The sequence below is a fragment of the Phalacrocorax carbo genome, chromosome 1 (genome assembly GCF_963921805.1).
Source record: "Phalacrocorax carbo chromosome 1, bPhaCar2.1, whole genome shotgun sequence".
NCBI lineage: Eukaryota > Metazoa > Chordata > Aves > Suliformes > Phalacrocoracidae > Phalacrocorax > Phalacrocorax carbo.
In genome coordinates, this window is record NC_087513.1 from 120,019,244 (window position 1) to 120,041,358 (window position 22,115).

Here is a 22,115-nt window from a genome sequence, read left to right on the forward strand (position 1 = left end):
GTTGCCTGTGGGACTAGGAGCTTTGATGATCCCAGCGGCAGAGTTCAGTGGCTGAACGCTTTTGCAGATCTAATCGCAGGCACCACAGGGCTCGGACCAGTGCATAAAGGGTCTTACTCTGTTACTGAGATGCTGCAGTTGGAAGGAAGGAGTCTGTGACCTTTGGTACATAACGTGATGGTGAAGAGGCTATTCCGACCTGCACGGCGACCTTCACACTTATCACATGTCTAAAGGTTATAAAAGCTCGTGTTTGCTTGTTATAGTGAATATCAGACTCCAGTTGATTGTTCTCGGCAGTTAGTGTATGATCGTTTAATCTGGTGGGTTAGGCAACAGATAGAGGACAATGTCTTTTAAAGCTAAGGTAATAGCAGTAGTCGGTCTTGTCTTTGCAAAGTTCCATTTAAAAAGTATCTATAGAGGCATTTAATTACTTTCAAAAGACATGGGACATCAAGCCTCTTCTCAGGGCTTTATTCCACATGGACTTGTTCCTGCTTAATTTACTCCAGATTAAACTAAACAATGGCTTAGTCTGAATGAGAACATGTATAAATAAATCAGGAATAAGAAATAGCTGTGTGTAGAGACAAGCCCTTAGGCCACCTGTGTGACCCAACAGTACACCTCTCTCTGACCTTCTCCTGGCTATCATCCTAACTTGTTCCTTGCTTTGATTTTGGACTTCAGCTGTGACTGGATCAGCCTGGAGAGACTGCCGTGCTCACAAGCAGCTCTGCGGAAGCGGGGCCTTGGAGACACTATCTTCTGGAGGTGTGCACGACTTTGTGCCAAACAGCACACCAGATATTTTATTCCGCTAATGATACATTGTCATTCAAACACCTGTTTCATTGGGAAGATGGTGAAAGTTGTAAAACTACGCAAGTTAGATGAAACCCAACTTGCGCTTAGTTGAGTTGAAGCAAGAAGTAGATTGCATACCTCCTACCTGCACTGTGATTTGAGAATTAATTCAACAAACACCAGCAACAAATGAGTGACAGCTCATGGTAGAACATGGAAAGAGCTCATCTGAGAGAATTTCAATTACTTAAGTACTTTCAAAAGGGCTACGTCTGAATAAAATTCACATTTAAGGTGGATAGAGAACTAGCTGCCCAACCTCTGAGCTTTTAGTAGGTGAAGTGTAGGAAGACTGGAAAAGGGCACCTCTGGTGCTTGTCTTCCAAGAGGCAGAAAAAGAAGGTGGCAAGGAAATTCTCTGGAATTCTCAGGAATAGTCAGGTCCCTGGATAACAATAAATAAATAAAAAAAATACGCTAATAGGTAGTCAGGCTGACAACAGCCAATACTAGGTTTACTGAGAACAAATCATGTGAAACCAACCTGATATATCTTTTTGTGGCAAGGTAACTGGTCTTGTATAACTCTTCCTCTCCCGTGCATGTACTTTAGTGGGGGCATCAAAAAGAAACTCTCTTCTTACTCTGTTTCATTGTCTTGCAGTGTTTCTCAGTCCTTTCAGAGAACAGCATTTAATCTAGCGCTTTAGCTTTTTCTTTTTAGAATGAAATCCTTCTAAAGGGTTGCTTGGCATATATGAAGTCAACTAACCTGAAGCTTCAACAGGTCGTAGGGCACCTTTCTCCTGTACATTAGAGCTAAAATATTTTGCCTCTATATTCTGTGAACAGATAGCAGATGGCAACTATGTAATAGCTTTAAAGCTGATACAAAAGAGGACTGATTTGCAACTTTCCAAAAAGATAAACCAAAACCCCTCTGTTCACCCACTCTGAAACATTTAAGCTATGCTCAGGTTTTTATACACAAACAGTGCGATAGTGCAGTTGGCTTCAGCCGATCTAAAACTGCATAGTCTCTGAAGGAGGCTGCCATCCCCTCTTTTGTGTCAGTGCTAGTATTCACACGGTTGTACTCGCATTCACGTGGTTGAACAGTAACTGAATCAACTCAATGACCTCACTTAAAAAACCTCCCTTCGTTAGTTTTCAGACGGATCAGAAAGCTGGCATGACTTCCCAGATGCTTGTTAATGTCAACAGAAGGGGAGGCGAGTAGACTGGAAGGAAACTACCTCCGAAGAAGGTGATGAAAGGGGCATAGTTACACATCCTAGCAGATGCTAGAGTTGCTTGCTAATCTCATCTAAAGCACACCCTCACAAACAACAGACAAGTGTGGTGTGGAGGTAGAAATGAGTGGTAGGAAGAGGATGGGAATTCTTAAACCAACCTTTCCACTGAAGAAAATTTTTAAAAAGTACAGTGTAGGTAACCCTGCTGAAGTCAGCTACACACTCCAGCTGGACTGCTCCTGGTGCCCAGAGTCAGGCACACATATGAATTTTTGCTAGTTCAGAGCTTAGGTTGATGGCAGCTCTGCCTGCTCAGCAACCCATGAGACAGTTCCTTTATAAATTGATTTGAACCTACAAAAGCAGCCATGAACTAAAAAGCAGGCTGGGGACCATGTTTGAGCCTTCATGAGTGTGTTTTTATTGCTCGTGACTGCAACAGCTCAACAAATCAGAACACAAATTAATAAAAATCCTGTGGCTTCCTTGTAAAGCTGAGAACTCCTCTTCAGTGGCAGAAAACTGAGGCACATCATAATCTGCTGGAGATCATGTAAGCTCCTTACTGTAGAGACAGTAACAGAACGTACTCTGTATTTAATGTGTTCTAGTAAAAAAATTACTGTTTCAGGGCTTTAGGTGGGCTTTGCAGATTGCATTTAACACGTCTTACTTCACAGAATTATATGCCAAAAACCAGATCGGGGCAAACGCTCCTCTTCTGGATGCTACACTTTAAAGCTTGTGCAAAATTATAGTGCTGCTTAATGATCCAGCTTTGAGAATTTTTTCCAAAAGACAAATGCTTTGCTTTTTCACAACTGCTTTCTTAGAAACTACTGAACTATTTCTGCTAACATTCTTCCTCTGTAAGGATAATAAAAAGCCCTGCTTTCAGGAACTTAGTTGAAAAGTATTAAACAATTTTACATACATCTCATTATCAGCTCTGTTTATGATAGTAGAGAGGCAGTACAGAGTGAAAAAATACAATTAAAAAAAAAAGATTAATCACATTCATGTAAGCAGTGAATGCCTAACATGGTTGTTTCTGTGGTATTAAGGAAAAGAATGCCCAGATTTAAATTTTTGTTCTCAAATCTCTGAGAACAAAAAAGGTGTTCTGCATGAGTTCCTCAAGCTCCGTCTTGCTCTGCTTCCTGGCAGACATAGTCATTTTTTAGGTACATTTTTTCCTGCTGTGCTGCAGGGCACCATCTCCAAAGTCATTATCAAAGGGTTTCTTTGTCAGCCTGGCAAGCTGTCTCCTCCTGCCTCCACAAGGCCAAGGGCTAGTCCAGTCCCACCAAAATCCACAAAGGTCCCGTGCCAGAGCCACAGTTAGACATTATTCTGGTTTTACAGAGTCAAGTGGACCTGCGCCAGCTTACCTTATCTGATGATCCGGCTCCATGAGAACAAGTACCTAATGACTCACGTCCACCTCATGCCTGGCGTGCACGGGAAGAAGTTGTTTTTCAAGCTGGGTCCCACAAATCCCAGCAAATAATGTCTTGTTTCTCATAGAGCTTCAGTCTTCCAGAGGTGCTGAATAAAGTATGCGATCAACAAAGATGTTTGCTTGACACATACCCCACGTCACCCAGTGTTGTGGGACAAGGGGGCAGGGTGAGTCCGCAGGGACCCTCTGTAGGTTCTTCCATGGGACGGCACCCAGCAGCACCTGCTGGGGAGAAAGCAGCTTCAGAATTATGTTGAAAATTAAGCAGAAACAAAAAACTAGTTTTCAAAACTGAATAGATCTACATACAGTTATTTTAGTAAAAAAAACTAGCACAAAAAATTCATAATTTGGTATCAAAATCAGAAAAAGTGTGCCTCTTTTCACCAAAGTGCTTTCAGATGGATGTTTTATTTTGCTTTGTACATGCAAACCAGCATCTTTGAGTGCTAACACTTAAATCATAACATGAAATGTGAAAAAGCGCTCTGAAAAAACAACTTTGAAATGCATTGTTGATAACTACTGTTGCCTAGAAAACACACAAGTGTTAACAAAGCCTCTAGATAGAAACTAATATATGAATATAAATTGTAAACTAGATGACTGACAAGAAAATGGGTGTAGCTTTTTAGCTTTGCAAAGCCCCTGTGTGAATGCAAACGCTGTGAATAATAATAAAGTGGAACAGGTACCTAAGCAATATAGAATAAAACTCTACAGCGTCACTAAGCAGCATAACTGAGGGAAGTTATTTTAAAATATGGTTTTCAAAAATAGGGCTCCATTAATAAATTATAATCCCATTGTTTCTGCTCCCAGAGTTGATTTTGTCTTCCAAAATCTATTTAACAGGCTCATACAAAGTTGTGGCAATTTAAAACTTGCAGGTCATACCCTTGCCCTGCAAGCGTGGTTCCACAGCTCAAGTACAAATCTATAATGCCATGTTTAAATACATCATGTGAAGCCCTGAACAGGCTTTGTGTAAATTAACCTTGGTACCTGCAATGCAGCTTGCACTGGAGGCAGCAGCCTCCCAATCAGGCAGGCATGGGGATCTGCCCAAAGGAGTAACTTGTTGGATATTGGATTAGAGGCTTCTGGTAAACTGTTGTAAAAGGTCTGGAAGAGACTCCTCTCTATTCTGGTTGACTAATACTTTCCATTATAAAGGACTCTTTCTCTGGGAAGCATTAACACCTGTGTTGTTTGTTGCAGGCCTTTGATATTTAGCAGGGGAAATCCCAGAGGCTATAGTGGTACCTGTTCATTGCCCAGAGAAACGTGAGTCAGTTTTACCCGCACTGTAAAGTATTAAAAATGCTGGTCTCTGATTCATGCACAAAGGCAGATTAAAATCAGGCTGCCACCCACATCTGTCTGGCCCCACTGCACAGATGGCTCAACTGCTCTTGAAACATCAGCTGAATTGCCACAAATTACAGCCCAGCATATTTAATAATATTAAAGCCTGAGCACAAAGATCTCAGCTGCCCGCAAAGCAGGAACTTCCAAGGCAATAGCGAGGTGGACAGCTACGGGAGGAGATTTTTACGGCCGACGCTATTGATCTGCCTATGTTTGTGACAGGGGTCTTAATTTCCTTTTCTCTCTCTGGCCAAGATTGCTAAACATTGTAGACAACCTGGTCTAGGTTGTTAGGCTGAAGCAGCAGTGAGCACTGCTGTCTGAGCACAGGCACAGGAGCATTACTTAGGGCTCCCTCCAGCAAGCCTCATTCCTATTCATAATGCCACTGTAGCAAAACGGCAGACTCTTTGGTTGGGTCACTCTCCCCACGCCCTTTGTGACAGCAAATGTAGGAAGTAGAAGGAATGGTTCATGTACAAGCATAAGGGATCTGATGCTGATACCACTTCCTCACCTGCTCCTACCAGCCTGTGCTTTTCTAGCTGTGGGGATGATGCGGTAGGACCCCTTCCCTCTCCTAGTCCCGCACACAGGCCTAGCATGGCCTCACAGTCCTCTCATGCCACAGCGGTTGGCAGTTAGATGATGAGAGGCCAGTTCAGAGGGGACAGTTTACTACAGAAGATGCACAGTGGAAATCCTCCCAAACAGAAGTGTCCCAGAATCCTCGGGGTTACACGGCAAGCTCCCTTCAGATGGCCTATTCTTGTTCACACTGTTCCCAGGCTGTCTGGTAGCCATTCTGGTTGGCCAGGGCTCACCCCTGCGCAGGCTGATTGCTCATCGCAGGCTCTCCTTCCCGTATCGGTTGTCTCCTCAGAGAGGTGACCGTTCAGTAAGCAGCGGTGATGAAATACTGCTCTGCATATGCGCTGAAAGTTGCTTTCAAAGGGGCACAGCAAGCCCTCAAGCCCTCCTCAGAGCATACATACCTCTGGGTCCTCAAGGGAGGCTGGCTTGTAGTAGCTTGTACGAGGTAAGTTAGCCTTGTAGCTGACTTCTCGTCTGTGTCTTACATATTGTAGTTGGAGGGCTTATTCAGTTCTTGTTTTAAAAAAATGTTTCGAACACTGTAATTAATTTTTACTGTGAGGAAAGGTACCTGCCTTCTTGTCTATGCCTTTTATACAAGAATTAATAAAATGTCTTTGCTAAGCACTTTTCCTAACAGCTCAGAATAACTATGGCTATGCGGAATTATTTATGAAAATACAGTTAGGCACATTTAGCTATGCTGCCAATATCATTCATTCACTTTCTTGTCATTGTACCTGCAGCACCCAACAACAAATAACTATAAAATTTCCATTATACCAAATGGTATATAAATCCTGAAGTCAGCTCTATGAACATCTTTATTTAGACATAACCTTCTTTTTTATTTAAATGTATTAACTTAACAATACATTGTAGCTTAAAAGTCCATTAAAATAATGTCTCTCTAATAACTCTCGAAATAATTTTAAAGTCACTAAGTGAAGCTAAGAAACCCACAAAAAATGTACATTTTTTCACAGGCTGTTATCTCATTTCAACTAAACAACACAGCGGGCTAATAATAAATGGGTCATTTTACCTACCCATTCAAACTGTTTGTCTCATGCATTGGCTCCATGCTTTCCTCACAGGCTATATTTTTAAAATGAATATACACGCACACATGTATCTTCTATATGAATATACAGAACTTAAAAGTTTCTTCTCCAAAAGGCTACAAATGGAAGTATTATATGTGCACAATATTGTATCTTGCATGTATTCTCTAAGCACATTAGAATAATTTAACATGAAAGCTGAGAAAACAGTGTTATATACAAGATCTGACACAGATAAAAGACTTTAAAACATATTTTGTTTAAAAAAATAAACCTCTTCTGAACCTCTTCTTTCACAGTTTTTTCTAGAAAGCTATCTGAATTCCCAAGCCCAGTTCCGTTTCTGCTAGTTTCTCTCTCACATTCATGGGTGTTGCTTCATCAACTTTAGCAGAAGTAAAACAGTTTTCAAAGGGCTGGACAGCAGTTTGAAGTTCAGAATACACAGGCCCTGGCACAGAAGTGTCTGTTTCTACCAGAAAGTTTTCTCCAGTAGCTTGTGACCATGGCTGAAGCTGTGCAAAAAGTTCTTCTGCTGTCGAAGTGTCTCTTTTGCAAGAGTCCCCTCCTTCTCTTCCAAAACTATTTTGACTTGGTGAAGACTTATGTGTAACCATCTTGTTATTAAGAGCCTGACCTAAACCCACGGCAGCATTATATACTGCTAAATTCAAACTCATATGACCCTCATCATCTTCTTTATATCTAAGGGAATAAAATAGAAAATACAAGCTACAACCATAGCATTTACAGCAGAAAATAATAACATCATCTAATTAGATTGCCAAAACTGAGAATGTCAGCAATTAAGAGATTAATTAGATTGCTATTTATTAGGTGGCACTCAAACAAAAGACACTCTATGTGAAGGGCCCTGCGAGAGGGTTCCAATAAGTAGCGTTTATCAAACACGTCATGTAACAGAAAATAAGAGATACCTATCCATAATGATATTTGCTGGATTTTCTTGTCCCAAAAGGGAGACTATGGCTTGTTTATGCTACAGAAGCTGTTGATATATTTATATACTCTTTTTGGTGGATACAACTTGCAGGCACAAAAAACTTCTTTCAACAATCTAGGTTACAAGATTTTCAGTGGTAAAAGCTATAACAGCAAGATGACTCCCCCCCCCCCCCCCCCCTTGGTTTAACCATCTCTACACTAGGTTTTCCAGCACAATAGTGAAACCTAAGCAGTAAATTGTTTCATGCTCAGATGTTTAAAACTGAATCAATCTTAAGATAGCATTTAATATCTGGATCTCTTAAGAAATATTTAAAAAAAACCCAAAACATTATGATCTGAACAAGGATCATCTGGTAACATACCTGAAACGGGAATGACTGCTGAGTTTATGAGCTTTTCGAAGATGTAGTGTCAATGTATAACTCCAGGAGAAACATTTCTGGCAGATGTGGCATTTGTATTTCAGAATGCCATCACTCTTGGAAAGAAAGACTGTTAGAATCATTGAAGGCTTGCACGTATATATGACCAAAAAATAATCCTTTGTTGAAAAGGGGAAAACCACACTAACAAGATGAAAACTTTTTGAAGTTAACTTCCTAAAATGTTTAAACTGTGGGTTTAGAACTTGTCTGATTAAGGAACTCAAGTGAACATCGAAAGTCTCTGCATTGGCCATTAGTACTGCAGATATCTCCAACAGCAGTGTGACACCTTCCAACCCCTACCATTCTGTGACACATAGCTTCCACTAAAATATATTCACTTTACAACACAGCAGTGATCCTAACTCAGAAAGTTGAAGGAACAGGCAACAAGCATGCATAAGCTATAGGAGCCAAAACTGTATTTTAATGTTGTGGCCAGACTCACCCGATTAAAAGTGATGTAAGCTTTACACATTTTATAGTTCCTCTATTTTCAGGTAACTTATTGGCTCCAAGGATGAAGTACCAACATGAGAAGGGTGACATTGGATTTTAATCCCCGAAATAGTTTCCTGTTGAGATTAGGATTGGCATGTTCTTTTTTTTTTTAAAAAAAAAAGGAAGGGGGAGAGGGTGTGTCCAGAGTTCAAGACTGTCAGTATGCAACAGTATGCAACTGCATGCACCTAAGGTAAGCACACAAAATCTGTAGGTGAGGATGAGTCAGGTATTTGCATAATATTTGCAAGAGTCCTAGAAATGTGTGCAAATAAATACTTAATTTGATGCAAGAAATGTAACATTTCATTAATTCACAAAAAATTAAGCACACATAAATTGGAAACTTTAGTCTCATTTATAGCAATATATTTTATTCTGCTATTTAATATACTCACCACATGCACTCTTTTATAATGCTGTCTCAAAGTTTGTAAAGTCCGTGAAGTAAAACCACATCCTTCAACATCACAGCTGTAGGCATCTGAATCATTGTGTGTTTCAACATGTTTATGCAGATCATACGCGTTCTTAAAACTGAATACAAAGTAAAACAAATAACAGATACAATAGTACAGAGAAGCAGTCTTGTGGTTAATGTTTAGGACTGGGAGGTAGTAAATTTTGGCTCTGACAATGACAAGTGAAAGCGGAATATGTGTAAATCACTCTCTACCTCAGTTTTTCCACCTGTGAAAAGGGAATAGTACAGACATCTCTTTGATGTGCTCTGGATTTCATTTTCCATTCCCTCTTTCTTCCCACACATCCACACCGTGCCCAAATCTGGGTAATTTTTCCACAACCATGTTGCAAGGCATCACCCTCTCTTTCTGTTCACATTGAAAAAATTCTTAGCCATTATTGATGGGTCACTTCATCCTCTCTGGTCTAGAAATTCAGATTATTTCCTTCTGTCCACCCACAGTATGAACACAGAAGTACTTCAATATCTGTTCACTCTATCCCACTTCCAGCGTACAAAGGCTAGACCTCTCACCTTCTCTGGCAAAGTTAAACATAATTTGCCAATGCTTATATATGCAACTTGGTCTATCATACCACAATGCCACTTCCCCCCTCTGCCCCCCCAATTTCACTGCTTCATATCGTGAAAGGAGAAAAGAAACCACCATAGAAAAATGAGAGTGCAAGACAGCAGAAGATATAGTAACCCTGTGGCAGAAAAATCACTCAAAGACTCTGACTCTCCCAGCAAACAGCCGGCAAATCATTTTGAATGGCAAACCCCACAGTTTAAGGCGCTACTGTTACACACCTCAACTTGTCGTGATGACCATCTTGTAGTACACATAGTCTTGCCAAGAAAATGTAGCTTTTAACCCACCAGACCTACTTGCACCAGAAGTTCATGAACTACAATGTCTCAGGGGCTGAAGGTAGATGAATCTGTTAGATTTCTTCACTGAACAGTTGATTATTTTTGTGGTTGAAAAATTTTCTTTCTTTACTAACTTCTACGTAAAACACTAACTTGGTTCTGCAGTTCTCACATAGCTACAAGCCTCAAATTTTCTTACCTGCTGTCACAGAGGTGACAATGGAATGGACGTTCATTGCAGTGTCGGAATCTGATGTGTGCTTTCAGTGAGGAGACACTTGTGCATACCATATCACAAAGGGCACATGTAACATGATTAACTAGTAAAGAGAGTAGAAAGAAAGATACTTTCAACTTTATGTATCAACTTTACCATGGCATTGTCTGCCATGACATATGACCAAAAAAATGTATTAAAATATCAGATTAGAATTAACATATTATAATACATTTGGGAATAAAATATACAGATAAAAATATTTAAATAGAATGCAGATACAATAGAGTAGTAAAATAATGGTCAGTCTTATGATGTTTCAAGTTACTTTCAAAAAACAGATGGTAAGGGAAAAAGATGTACGGGATCACGTTTCACTCTCTAGGCTCTAACACGAAGGATGATTATCATCTTGCCCTTGGCACTTTGGGAGGATTTCTAAAAGGTGGATGTTGTCTGGAGGGCTTCTGACAGACAAGCACTGGCAAATCTACTTCTAGTGTTTAAGGTATTACCACTCTTAAAAAGGTGGCAGAAAGAATATCTGTCTCATCTCTGCCTCCCCATTTCACATTCAGATATATTTGCTTAAGGCATAATAACGCTAGGCGCTTGCTAACCTGCCAGGCTGTGAACTGCAATGGCCGAGACACAGGTTTGCTCTGCCAGCTCTGGAACTGGGGAGAACCTCTGGCAGATTGGCAGGCAGGATGTAACATCTTAAGCTGAACAAATGCTTGCTTTGCTGCACATGAATCGGCAACCTGATGAATGCACTAGGAAGAGTCTCATTAAAGAAGTTTTGGATTTAGACAAAATCTGTAATATTTAGGACTTTGAAACAATGCATTATTTATAATCAGCCCAGTGCTTTACAGGTGGCCAAAGAAAAACATGCAGTTGAAGTGCTCATGTTTTCTCAAAAAAGGAAGTAAATATATTGCACTGTAACTATTCTGGAATCACTCCCTGCACAGGCACTTCTCCTCGTAGTTTGATCTAAACCAGGAAAAATTTTGTTTGCCCCCCCAAATAAATAGCTTCATGTAGAAAACTAGTCTGGAATAACTTAATCTGCAAAACTGCATCAGTGAAGTTCAGCAGTCTCTTGAAATGGGAGTGTCTAACAGTTCACTTAGTTAACTGGCATGTAAGTATGTCCACGTAGGGAGTGATTTCAGAATACCTACAGCATTTGCATTCACATCACAGCTTATTTCAGAATACCTTCTTATACACAGGCACACTCTTTAGAAGAAAATTTCAATATTTATCTATACCAGTGAACTATTATGAAATATGCTGGGGTAAGAACCTGAAAATGTCATGTTTGCACTGGCAGTCTGCACTCACATGCAGACATGTATGCTGCCAGAAGTTTTAAAGAAAGCTGAATCATGAACTAGGGAAGTAACTGGCTCTAATATCCAAAGGGACTTAAATGGCGCCTGAACAGTTGGACCCAGGAACACCTTCCAGCTCCCTCAGCCAAGTTTACATTGCAGCTGGTTCGCTGTGGCTTACTGGGATGTGGCACAGGTTCATATCATCCTTGTTCCTACATCCAGCCACCTTGTGATTTTCCCTGGCTGTGCAAGCAGGACACAGTCTGAATTATCAGGGGACAAGGACAGCCAGGCACGTCGTACAATTCAGAGGTTTAAGTGCAGCCAGACTGACCAGAAACAAATAGTTCAGTTAGTGATGTGCTTCATTTAATCAATCTATCTTAATATGTGTTATGCTTTAATTAAAAAAAAAACCAACCAGAAAACAAACAAAAAACCCCACCAAACAGCATATTTAAACTGCTTCATTAGCTATTAAAAACAAAACAAAAAAGATTTTGTATTTATTTCCAATTTCTGTCCAAAGTCACCTTGAGACAAAGGAATAAAACTAATAATAAAACAAAAATAATTCTGTTTTCTAATGGAAAGTACAAAAATTAAGATATGTTAATCAGATCATGTCAACTACAAAGGCATTTAAATATGAACATGGTCAGTTCTGGTGGCTCACAGTAAGCACCAAATCAAATGCATAGCTGTTAAGCATCAATGTGTTGACTTGCAGACAGTGAAAAATCATGTTTCCTTAAGAATGCAACTAGAAAGTAGAATCTACCCTGACTGAGCAAGTCTGCACAAAGCTACCTGTATGTTTATACAACCTAAATGACTGGTACCCAGGTCTGGCTACATGGTTCAAATATTCTTATTCCCAACACAAAGACCCACCCCCCTCTCGGCTTCTGCACTTCCTGTATGTCCAACAGCAATATCACATGTTTCCTTGTGCTTAGATGCTGTAGGATTCTTTCCCAGCAACTCATAGCTGCTGTATTATAACTTGTGGGAATAATCTGGGGACCTCAGGGAGGTTGTGGTTAGGTCAACGAAGGACTACGCTACTGATTATGCACTGCAAGGTGAGCAGAGTCGCAGCCCAAGCTAAAACACAGCTTTGGCTTTAACCATTCCCCTAGTCATGAAAGCCAGTAAACAGAGATGCAAGTGAAGAATAAGCATCTGCACAGGAGCTACTGCAACACAGAAAAGCTCCTTAAAACTTTTGATCAGAAGGTATGGAAAAGGGAATTTCCATACTTCAGAGGGAGGGGCAGCGAAATTCTTACCTTCCAACATTTGTAACACAGTTGCCCTGGTTTCATATATTATTTTTCTTAGCTGATAGAATGATACTTATAACTCTGTAGTTTACCAAACCTGTTCTGTACCAGGTGACCTTAAGAAAAGTATGTTTTATTTTTAAAAGCTCTGACTTACCATGTCCCCTCATGTGATCTCGTAGCAGCCTTTCATTGGCAAAACGTTTCTGACAGTACTGGCAACCAAATAGTTGTTCTGAATTCAAACAGAAACTATTTAATGGCAACACAAATAACTTATGGAAGTTTTATTAATTAATAACCTATAGCTGCCAGTTTAATGAATAAACTAACACAGCACTGAGACAGTTTCAATATACATTTTCATTACTAATACTCTTCAGAAGAAAATTTAGCTTAGGCTTAATGAAGAGGATTGTTTATCAGTAAGCTAATTTTATCCTAAACAGATTAACAATCTGTTCAAAACCCTAACAGTTTGAAATTTGAGCTCTTCTGTCAATTACCTAGAACGCAAATACTTTCATCACCAAAACATCCACAAATATATTCCAAGCACTTAAAAACAGAAGAAAACCAACCACCTCTCCCTTCTTCTTTAGCATGCAGGAAGGCATGCCAGCTAATACACAGTACATTGAGGTAGGGAGTGTTCTGGTGAAGAAAATAATTCGTGGAAAAGCTGAAAAGAAAAAAATTGCCTTTTGACCTGACAGTAGTTCAGTGCTCATTGGGATTACTTGCAGAGATTTTGTAATCCAAGCCTGGCTCTTATGGAGGTTCTCTCTTCAATAATCAAGTTTTTACCGTTCATGGGCAGTTTCCCAGTGTCAGTGGAATGTCACACTGTGCTATGGGCACCAAGGGAAGAGAGGCAGTATGATGCCACAGCTGCCAAGTGAATAGCTTTTCTGCTGAAACACGGATCTAAGGGTGTTCTGTTGCTCACTTTCATTACACCCTAATTCATCAGACATGCAATGCCAAGAGAGCTTCTATGCTTCATGAAAACTACTGCCTTCCTGGAGTAAACCCTGCTTTCCTGCAAGGGACTTACACAAAAAATAGGAATATTTATGAAAATACCCATGCACATTATCACAAAGCACCTTAAATGAAAATCTCTTAGAAATATAAACAAAAATAAGAGCATATCCACTTACTATCTTCTGAAACTTGTCTCTTTGCATGATCAAAAAACTTAGTGTTATTGGAGAACATTCGTCCACAGGTAGGACATGCTACAATTCTTTCTTGCGTGTGGGTTCTTAAATGATCCCATAGCTTATGTTTTCCTTTAAATACACCTAAACAATCTAAACCAAACAAACAGAATAAAAGCTGCATGAGTACTGTATTCTTTCTTGTGTAGAAACAGACAAGGCTATTACATACTTATGTCTTACTGTTATATTTTTAGAAACACACAAAAATGCTTCTTCCTGGAAAAAAATCAGACTGGTACTATTACAAACATCATGTGACATTTAACCCTGCAAATACCCATGCCAAAGCCAGATTATTTGTCAGTAATCAGAATTCTTCGAGACATATTGGCCAAGTGTCTCTCAAAAATTTCAGCTTTGAATCAGAGAGCATGCCGCTATACTTTCTACCCTCTTGTGTCACAGTTTTTGACTCCACATGTATGCTCACACAGTAGAATAGAGAAAATGTTTATTACTATTTATGTTGGGCCCCTTCCCTTCCCCCATCACAGAACTCCAGCAATCTTCACAGTCTCTGGAGAACCAGGAGAACAAGATGGGGTAGCAAATATATGTCGACTGTACATGTCCGAGAACCCTGCTTACTGGCCTCTTTGTTTTTTTATCTGCACGTTTTCCATCTTTACAGACATGTTCACAGAGTGGTTAACCACAAGCAATCAGCTATCCACCAAACAGTCTTTGCATACAAATAGCTACACCCTCAGATCTCTTGAGCTCAGGAACAGTCTGGTGCTGTGGACACCGTGCAAGTTTTAACAGCGCAAATAGAAAGCTCTGGCTATTGACGTGTGACAAATAAAGGGAAAATCCCTAGTGGGTTAATGTATTGGTGCAAATGGAGCTAAAGAACTACTTTCAAGAGAAAACTTCAGGCAGGTGTGAAGGAACAGCCTACCCTCTCGCATAAGGAGAAGCAGCCACGAGACTCTATCATCTACCTAACAAAGAAAGCAGCTATGCAGAAAGCTAGCTTTTTAGAAAGGTGAAATAATAGCCTGGACCCAATCAAGGACTCTTCAGAATCAAGAGGGCTAAATTCAAATTCAAGAGCAAGAGGTAGGGAAAGATATTCTTTTGTGGATGTCGCATGATAAGAGTAATAAAGTTAATCAAACTCAGTGACAGGTTGAATACCTTTAGTCTCAGAAATTAATACATAAAATTCATTTCACAAAAGGGATTTGCCTAATTCATTTAACCAAGTAGGTGCATTGTAAGTTCCATTTCTACTATCCATCGGGACATTCTCTCAAGTGGAACAAGAATGTAATAGCCTTGATAACAACCCACATTCACTCCAATCCATAGAATGTAGACAGCTTCCTGGGAGGTCTGAGCTCCAGATGAACATACTTAGTCAAGGGATAGAACTCCAGATACCGTATTAAAAGACAAAAGAAATTCTAAAACCTCACCTTGCCTACAATGAGGAAACAGGATCATCAATGTCTCTTTCACCTCTACTGTGTACAGGATACTTCTGATCAGAAGGGGCCGTAGAAAAAAGACAAGCTCCCATGTCTAGATCAGAAGCTTGATGGCAGATTATTCTTCTAGTGCAACATGAAGATTTTTGTCTCTGTTTAACCCCAGATTCAAAATGTGATATACAGGACATCAGATTGAATCTCTCTCTCACATCCTTCCTTTGTGAACTTTGCCAGAGCCCTGAGTATACCAACAGTCTCTGGTTGCCCTGACCAGCCCATAGCCATCTTTCTCTGCAATCCTCCTCTGTAGCCAATTCCATCCCACACATCTAAGAGTTTAGTTGTGTTTGAGGTCTGGTCTAATACGGTGATGCCGTTCAAGCTTCATTCACACTTCTGTGAAAACAGCAAAGTTGTGAGAAAGAGGAGTGAGAAGGCTTATCTGGGGCCTCCACTCACATACCCTGTGCTTTTTGGCTTGGGAGCTGCAGTTACCCACGCCTTGCACCTCACTGGCCCTGCTTCTCACTTGCTATCTGGACTTCTTGGCTTGACCTCAGACCTGTCTTTTCACAGTGGACTTGGCTGGTGATCACTGGGCTGTGGCTGACCCTGGCCAGCACCACCAGAACTGCTCTGTTCTTGTTCAGGCTCTGTGAGACAGCACCCTGTCAGTGGACGTCCCTGCCTGCCTGCCTGTCATCAGTTTGCCTCCCCTTGCAGAGCAGCCCACTCTAGCTGTGCCCTCACAAATTCAAGCCAACTCAGACCACCAGCTAGTATACTGAGGGTCCCTGGAAAAGACTGTTCATTTTCTATCTGTTGTCCCAGTTCCATGACAACTGCTTCCTCACAGAGGTGAGACCTTACTTGCCTGTCCTTGCTTTTTAAGTCTGGGGGTGTGAATGAAAAGTTGTCTTTCCCTGCCTGGATGATTCTGCTTGTCAGATTCTGTTTGTCACTTTCAAATGATACTACCACTCTGAACATCAAGATCACAGACTAAACGGACCCTGTAGAACCCAGGACTTACTGTTTTGTTCCGAGTTACGTCTTGGTCTCAAAAGGAGCTTTCTTAGTTCCCCAGTGATAGACAACCTTCATAATTTCAACAGGCAACTGCTGCTGTATTTTAAAATACCCTGTTAAAATGGCTCTCCTAACTTATAACTTGTCCTTCTCTTATTACAACTGAAGCTTATGACTTCTCATCCTTTCTAGCACAAACATGGAGAACATAGGATTTCACTGTTCCTAACAGGAGGGTATTTCTTAAACATATTTGAAGACATATTATATTCCTTTTCTTCCACATTTTGCTTTTCCCCATTCTGTTATTTAGACTATACAGTCAGAGGGGTCCCTTCACCTCTCCTAATGGGCTATATTTTCTAAAGCTATGATCACACTGATGTGTGATTTTTGTTCCTCCAGGGACTACAGATTCTGCACTGTCAGGTCATGGGAGTGAGATCCCCAGCCAAAAACCAGTGCATCTGTCAGCTAATCACAAGAGGGAGAAGGAACAATATTATGTGACCTTAATCCACTGATGGGATTTTGTCATCGCTGTAGTGAATAGCTAACCCAAAAACTAACTTTAACCCATAAATTGAAAAGACACTTATCTAGGGGGGTTCACCAAGAGGATTCCAATCAAACCTGGACTTTGTTGACACATTTTACACGACAGAGGCAAATTGATTGGTTTAAGGCAAGCACAGAACGATCTGTTCCAGGACCAGAGTTCCACAAGTTGTCTCATCATTCTTCAGCAGAAAGTCTTTTCTTCTGGAGAGGTTCTGCTCATACACTTGTAGGTCTGAAGCTAAATGGCATGCACATCAAATGGAAGTCCATAGTTTAGCCCTTACTCAAACAATCAAGGCATCTGCTATGAAAGACTGTCAATGGAATGTGGCTTCTACAATAGAGCCAAGGGCAGAACATCAGCTTTGAAGCCATGACAATAATTTTAACACAAGAGGTAGCTAGCAATATAAAGAATGCATTAAAAATGCTTTTTCTCACCACAGAGTTGAAAAAAAAAAAACTAGGACAGCAATAGGCGTGCTTCCCTTGATTTGAAGGGAACAGATGAGGGAAAGCAAAGAGTAAGCTCATCATGAAAGATTATTGTGACGGAGACAACCCCGACTCTGAATGGTAGAATTTAAGCGAAAAGCCTGTTTGAATGGTATATGAACTACCAACCACAGGCAGAATTATGAGGAAACCCCACCCCGTTCAGTACTGGCAATTCTCAGCTTAGATTAATTGAAGTTGAGGGTGTTCAATCCCATGGAAAATAGGAACTATTCTACTTAAATCATGATGCCTATAAAATAGAAATGTTTCTGCAACTCCTTAAGATAGATGAAAAAATATCTGAAGATCTCTCACAAGTGCCTATGCAATATGTAGCACTAAGTGAATTTTGTAGGAAACGCTGCAGTGAAATACTTTTTGAAATAGAATTTTTTTTAATGTGAACTACCTTTCCAGTGACAATAAACAGCTTGCTTCTGATCTGTAACAGTTTCTTCCTCAGTAGCATTGGCATGAAGAGCAACATGTTGATAAAACCACACTGGGTTATTGAAGGTAACCTGAAAACAAAATAGAAGCATGGAGAAGACAAGATAGTTTTGGCAGGGTATCAGCTGACAGGAGCATAGAATTAAGTGTCTTTAGAAACCAAACAGACACCAGTAAATATTGCAGTAGTATTTAATTAACTCACCCCAACACAGACACATCAACTACAAAAATGTAGAACATTCTGCTGTATCCACCACAGAAACCAGGTCCTGAATTTTCACCTACTATCTAGTAGTTGAAAAGTCTGTCTAGACTAATTGAGAGAATGCTACCCATTCTCTGGGGCAGGGATGTGTCTGTTAATGTATTTCTGTTTATTTATTTCTTTGGTATATTTTTACCTTCTCCACTGCCTTCACTTCTACCTGGTCCTACTCACAAGAAGGCTATGAGGGCAATGCAGTTAATTCCAACAGAAATGGGAAGGCTGCACAATGATTAAACTGAATTAGGTGTTATGGACACAGCACTCCATGAGTCAGTATTTATGTGACAAGGGGGACTAAACCTTAATTAACTTCTGCCTCACTCCACAAAAATCCACACCTGCACAGAGAAAGTAGACTGCCTGTTGCATTTCCTTCAAGTAACAAGGGTGTCATTCAACTGCATACTGTCATCAGTTGCAATTCAAAGTATTCCTCCCTGTTCCCAATAATTTAACCCCTTAAGCTCTCTGTTGTTCTAGCACAAGTTCGTTAGGCTACATATTGAATTGGGATAAGGAATTGATCTGGCTTTCAACCAAATCAAAACACTAGGGAGAGGAAATGGGGAACAGGTGAAACTCCTTAGGCTGATATTGCCACTGCCCATAACATACAGCTGATTCAAACTTAAACAGCACTGGGGTTTTTTGGGTTTTTGTTGTGTTTTTTTAAAGAAAAAATATATAAATAAAAAACCTATTTATTTAGTATTATCTGCTTTTAATCATCCTAATCTTAGTAGAGTGGATTGAACCAAACTGCTAGGCATTCTGTGTGCAGAACAGAGCATTCACACAAGGAGTTAATGCAGGCAAACTGCTGCATTTTAAATTCATGCTGCAATGTATTTCACAATAGCTCCCTCAGGGAGACAAGCCCTTATATCCTCTGAAGGGCTTGAAACACGATCTGAGAGATCCAAGGTCTTGTGTATATAAATACATATAGGCATATTAAGGTGAATCAACTAAAAGTATTGAGCTAGACAGTGATCGAAAGCTTCTTCACTTCTTAATCAGAGTAACCATACGGGTGTTAAATCCATTTTAATTTGTTGGCACCATCTCTTCAAATGTTTTGCCGGAACTTTCTGGAATATTTCTTTCTATGTAAATAGGAGAGAAAAGGAGAGAATTTTTGGGGATGTTGGCCTGAGTCAGACACTTTACCTTTGGGGAAACTGAATCTGACACAGTAGGAGGCACCACAAGAGTCAGGGGAAGCTGTATGGGTGATTTTCAAAGAGAATTGTATTCATAACTGTGGGAACATAGTTGCAGGATGGTGGGAAAGGTAAGCACTTTTCCCTGCCCTCAAAGTTCTCCTCTTTCACAGTGTGCCCTACCCCACCTCCTGGGTCTAGTCTAGCCTGCCTACTAAGTTGGGAAAAATTCTTTTAATTAATAAAATTCACAACATAGTTTGAACTTGAAAAAACACGTATAAAAAGATTTAGCAAAATGCTATGGATTAAAGGATTCCATCAGCCAAAACTGCCCACTTACAAAAATGAAAAATGGAACACAAAATCCATTAATATGAAGATTTTTCTTCTGTTTTTAAAGCATGTTTTTCAAAAGACTGTGCTTACTGACAGATGCAGCAAAGCCAAATTCTGAAGACTTTGAAGTTTTTCTGAAACTCTTCATTTTTAAAACAAATAGATGAATAATAGCAGCACACAAGTAAAGACTGATTGGTATGTATTAAAAAGCATTAATAACAAAAATAACTATGGTAAGAAATAATTCCTATAAGCTATGAGACATAATGGCAATAAGTTTTGTTTGAGACAATACCTTGTAATAAAACTTTGCAAACAATCCAAAAGTTATCATAAATAATGCTCTGTATTTTATGTTTAGGCTTACAGCTTTAAAAAGAGCAGCATGGGGTACTTCCATGCTTAACCCACTAGTAAATAAAAGCCTTTATTTCTCACAGATTGACTCAACAAAATTGCCTCTCTCTATAAACTTCACTCTGATTTTTATGTCATTCCTTATTTCATGGAGGGAAAATTAATGAAAAGAGAAGTATCTAAGCATTATATGAGTATAGATATTCTAGATTCAGAGCCAAAAGAGCCAAATGGATATTTCTAGACATTCTGTCCAGTAATAGCACACAGATGAGGATGCACTCACCTTTCATATATGCTATGGAACAAACAATCTGTAAACTAAAATGTTAAGAGGAAACTGAAAATAACTTTAGACCTACTAAGGAGGTTAGCAAAGCAAAGCGTGAGCTATAACCACCATCAGAGAACAAAAGTAATTTTACTCCATCACTGCAGTATATTTAGTCAAACATCACATGGATCCTAATTCGACTGTGATACACATGAGGAATAAAAGAACTATGTAAAGCACCACCAGTCTGACATTCCCTTGCATGGAAGTATTTTCATCCTCCTTAATGTTTGTTTATAACCTCAAAAAGCATAGTTTATGTCATAAATTAATTTTATCACAACTTCGACATGAAAAAGTCATAGACAATAGAGAACTAGGATTTAAGGATGATAACCCATGAACCACTGAAAGGCCCAGAGAGACATAAGGAAGAAAGGATCAAGCGCCTTTGGAAAAACATTAAAGTTTTTTGTTTTGATTTGTAGTTCAACATTGCTAAGCCTACATCAGATTTGCCCACATGAGGTTTGCAAAATTGTTCAGGTTTACAGTTTTTCTGATTTCCACAGTGCAATGCATTTCAGTTGTTTCTTCTTTGCCAATATTTTGTTTTCAGTTATATAATTTAACTCAAACAAAGCAAAAAACTCATACACCATGAAAAAAATTAATGCAGATCAGAGAGACCATTTTCCTGCACTACTATTTGCTCCAATAACTATCTTACTCAACAGTTACACAAAAGGAGATGGTAAGAATACATCACTTGTGGATGCAAAGGTAATGCTCAATAGCTATAAATAACAGCTGAGTTTCTGAGGCCAACACTGACAGAGAAAGTGCTTCCCTATAATGTCACATAAATATGAAGCCACTTCTGATTGGAAATAAACATCTCCACGAAGCAGAAAAAAAAAATATATAGGCAGCACTATTTATGTTAACACTGTCAAAAAAAGATAGCAACTGCTAATCATCTTGGTCTACTTGATGCACAGTTGAAACTGAATGGATAATTATTTTATTTAATACAGGACACCAAAAAGCAGTCAAGATACAAGCCATTTTAATTTTAAACCAATCTTGGCCCCATTTGGACATCAGACTTACATGAACAGCCTGCTGCAAATGTCTGATTTCTGTCCCAGTTAATAACAAACAACAAAACACAAACAAAAACCACAACACAACACCAAAAACCAAACAACATTTCCAGCTGACCAAGGAAACATCAGATACTCTGATGCCTTTCTTCAGACAAACAATAAACACTCTGGACCTGTCTACAAACTACCAAGTTCATTAATTTATCATTAAACTGGGTATATTAAAGTTTTGCTTATACACTCTTAAAACACAAGAGAAATTGCATCTTTGTCAAAAAGATCATCTTAGCAACCACAAAAAGAAAGAAAACCTGAATTCGCGGTTGCAGATGCTATGCAAATGTGTTGTTTACATTCTTGTGAATGCTACTATAATAATCATCATGTATGACTTACAAAGATAGTGAGAAACATTATTCAGAGGTAAGACTGAGCAAAAATTCCCAATAGTGAGTCAAATCCAAAGAATGCTGAGTTAAAGTTAGGAAAAGAAAAAAAAAAAAAAGCAATATCTCAACATATTTCACTTACATCACAATTCTCCCAATGGCAAACAAACTCCTCCGAAGTCTTTGGTAACTGATGCCAGCTACGGCTGTTCTGCAAACATACCGGCAAATCATGGTGCAATGCCCGTAACTGAGAGCCTATGAATTTTAGCTTGGTGTGGTAACTGTGAAAATTGACATGTATTATCAGCTTTCTGGGATCTTTTGCCCCAAATTCACAACCTCTCCACCAACATGGGTACTGCCC

At 39.5% G+C, this 22,115-nt stretch overlaps 1 protein-coding gene across 1 annotated transcript; it reads right to left on the bottom strand.

The window, feature by feature from the left end:
* Nucleotides 1-6,486: 6,486 nt before the first annotated feature.
* Nucleotides 6,487-22,115, bottom strand: LOC135312042 (histone H4 transcription factor-like; the record flags this gene model as incomplete). Its single annotated transcript, XM_064444182.1, has 8 exons — nt 6,487-7,262; nt 7,889-8,004; nt 8,851-8,989; nt 9,994-10,114; nt 12,801-12,878; nt 13,807-13,959; nt 17,803-17,914; nt 21,891-22,115. Coding segments are annotated over 8 exons (1,344 nt in total), but the record flags the coding sequence as incomplete, so codon positions are not given.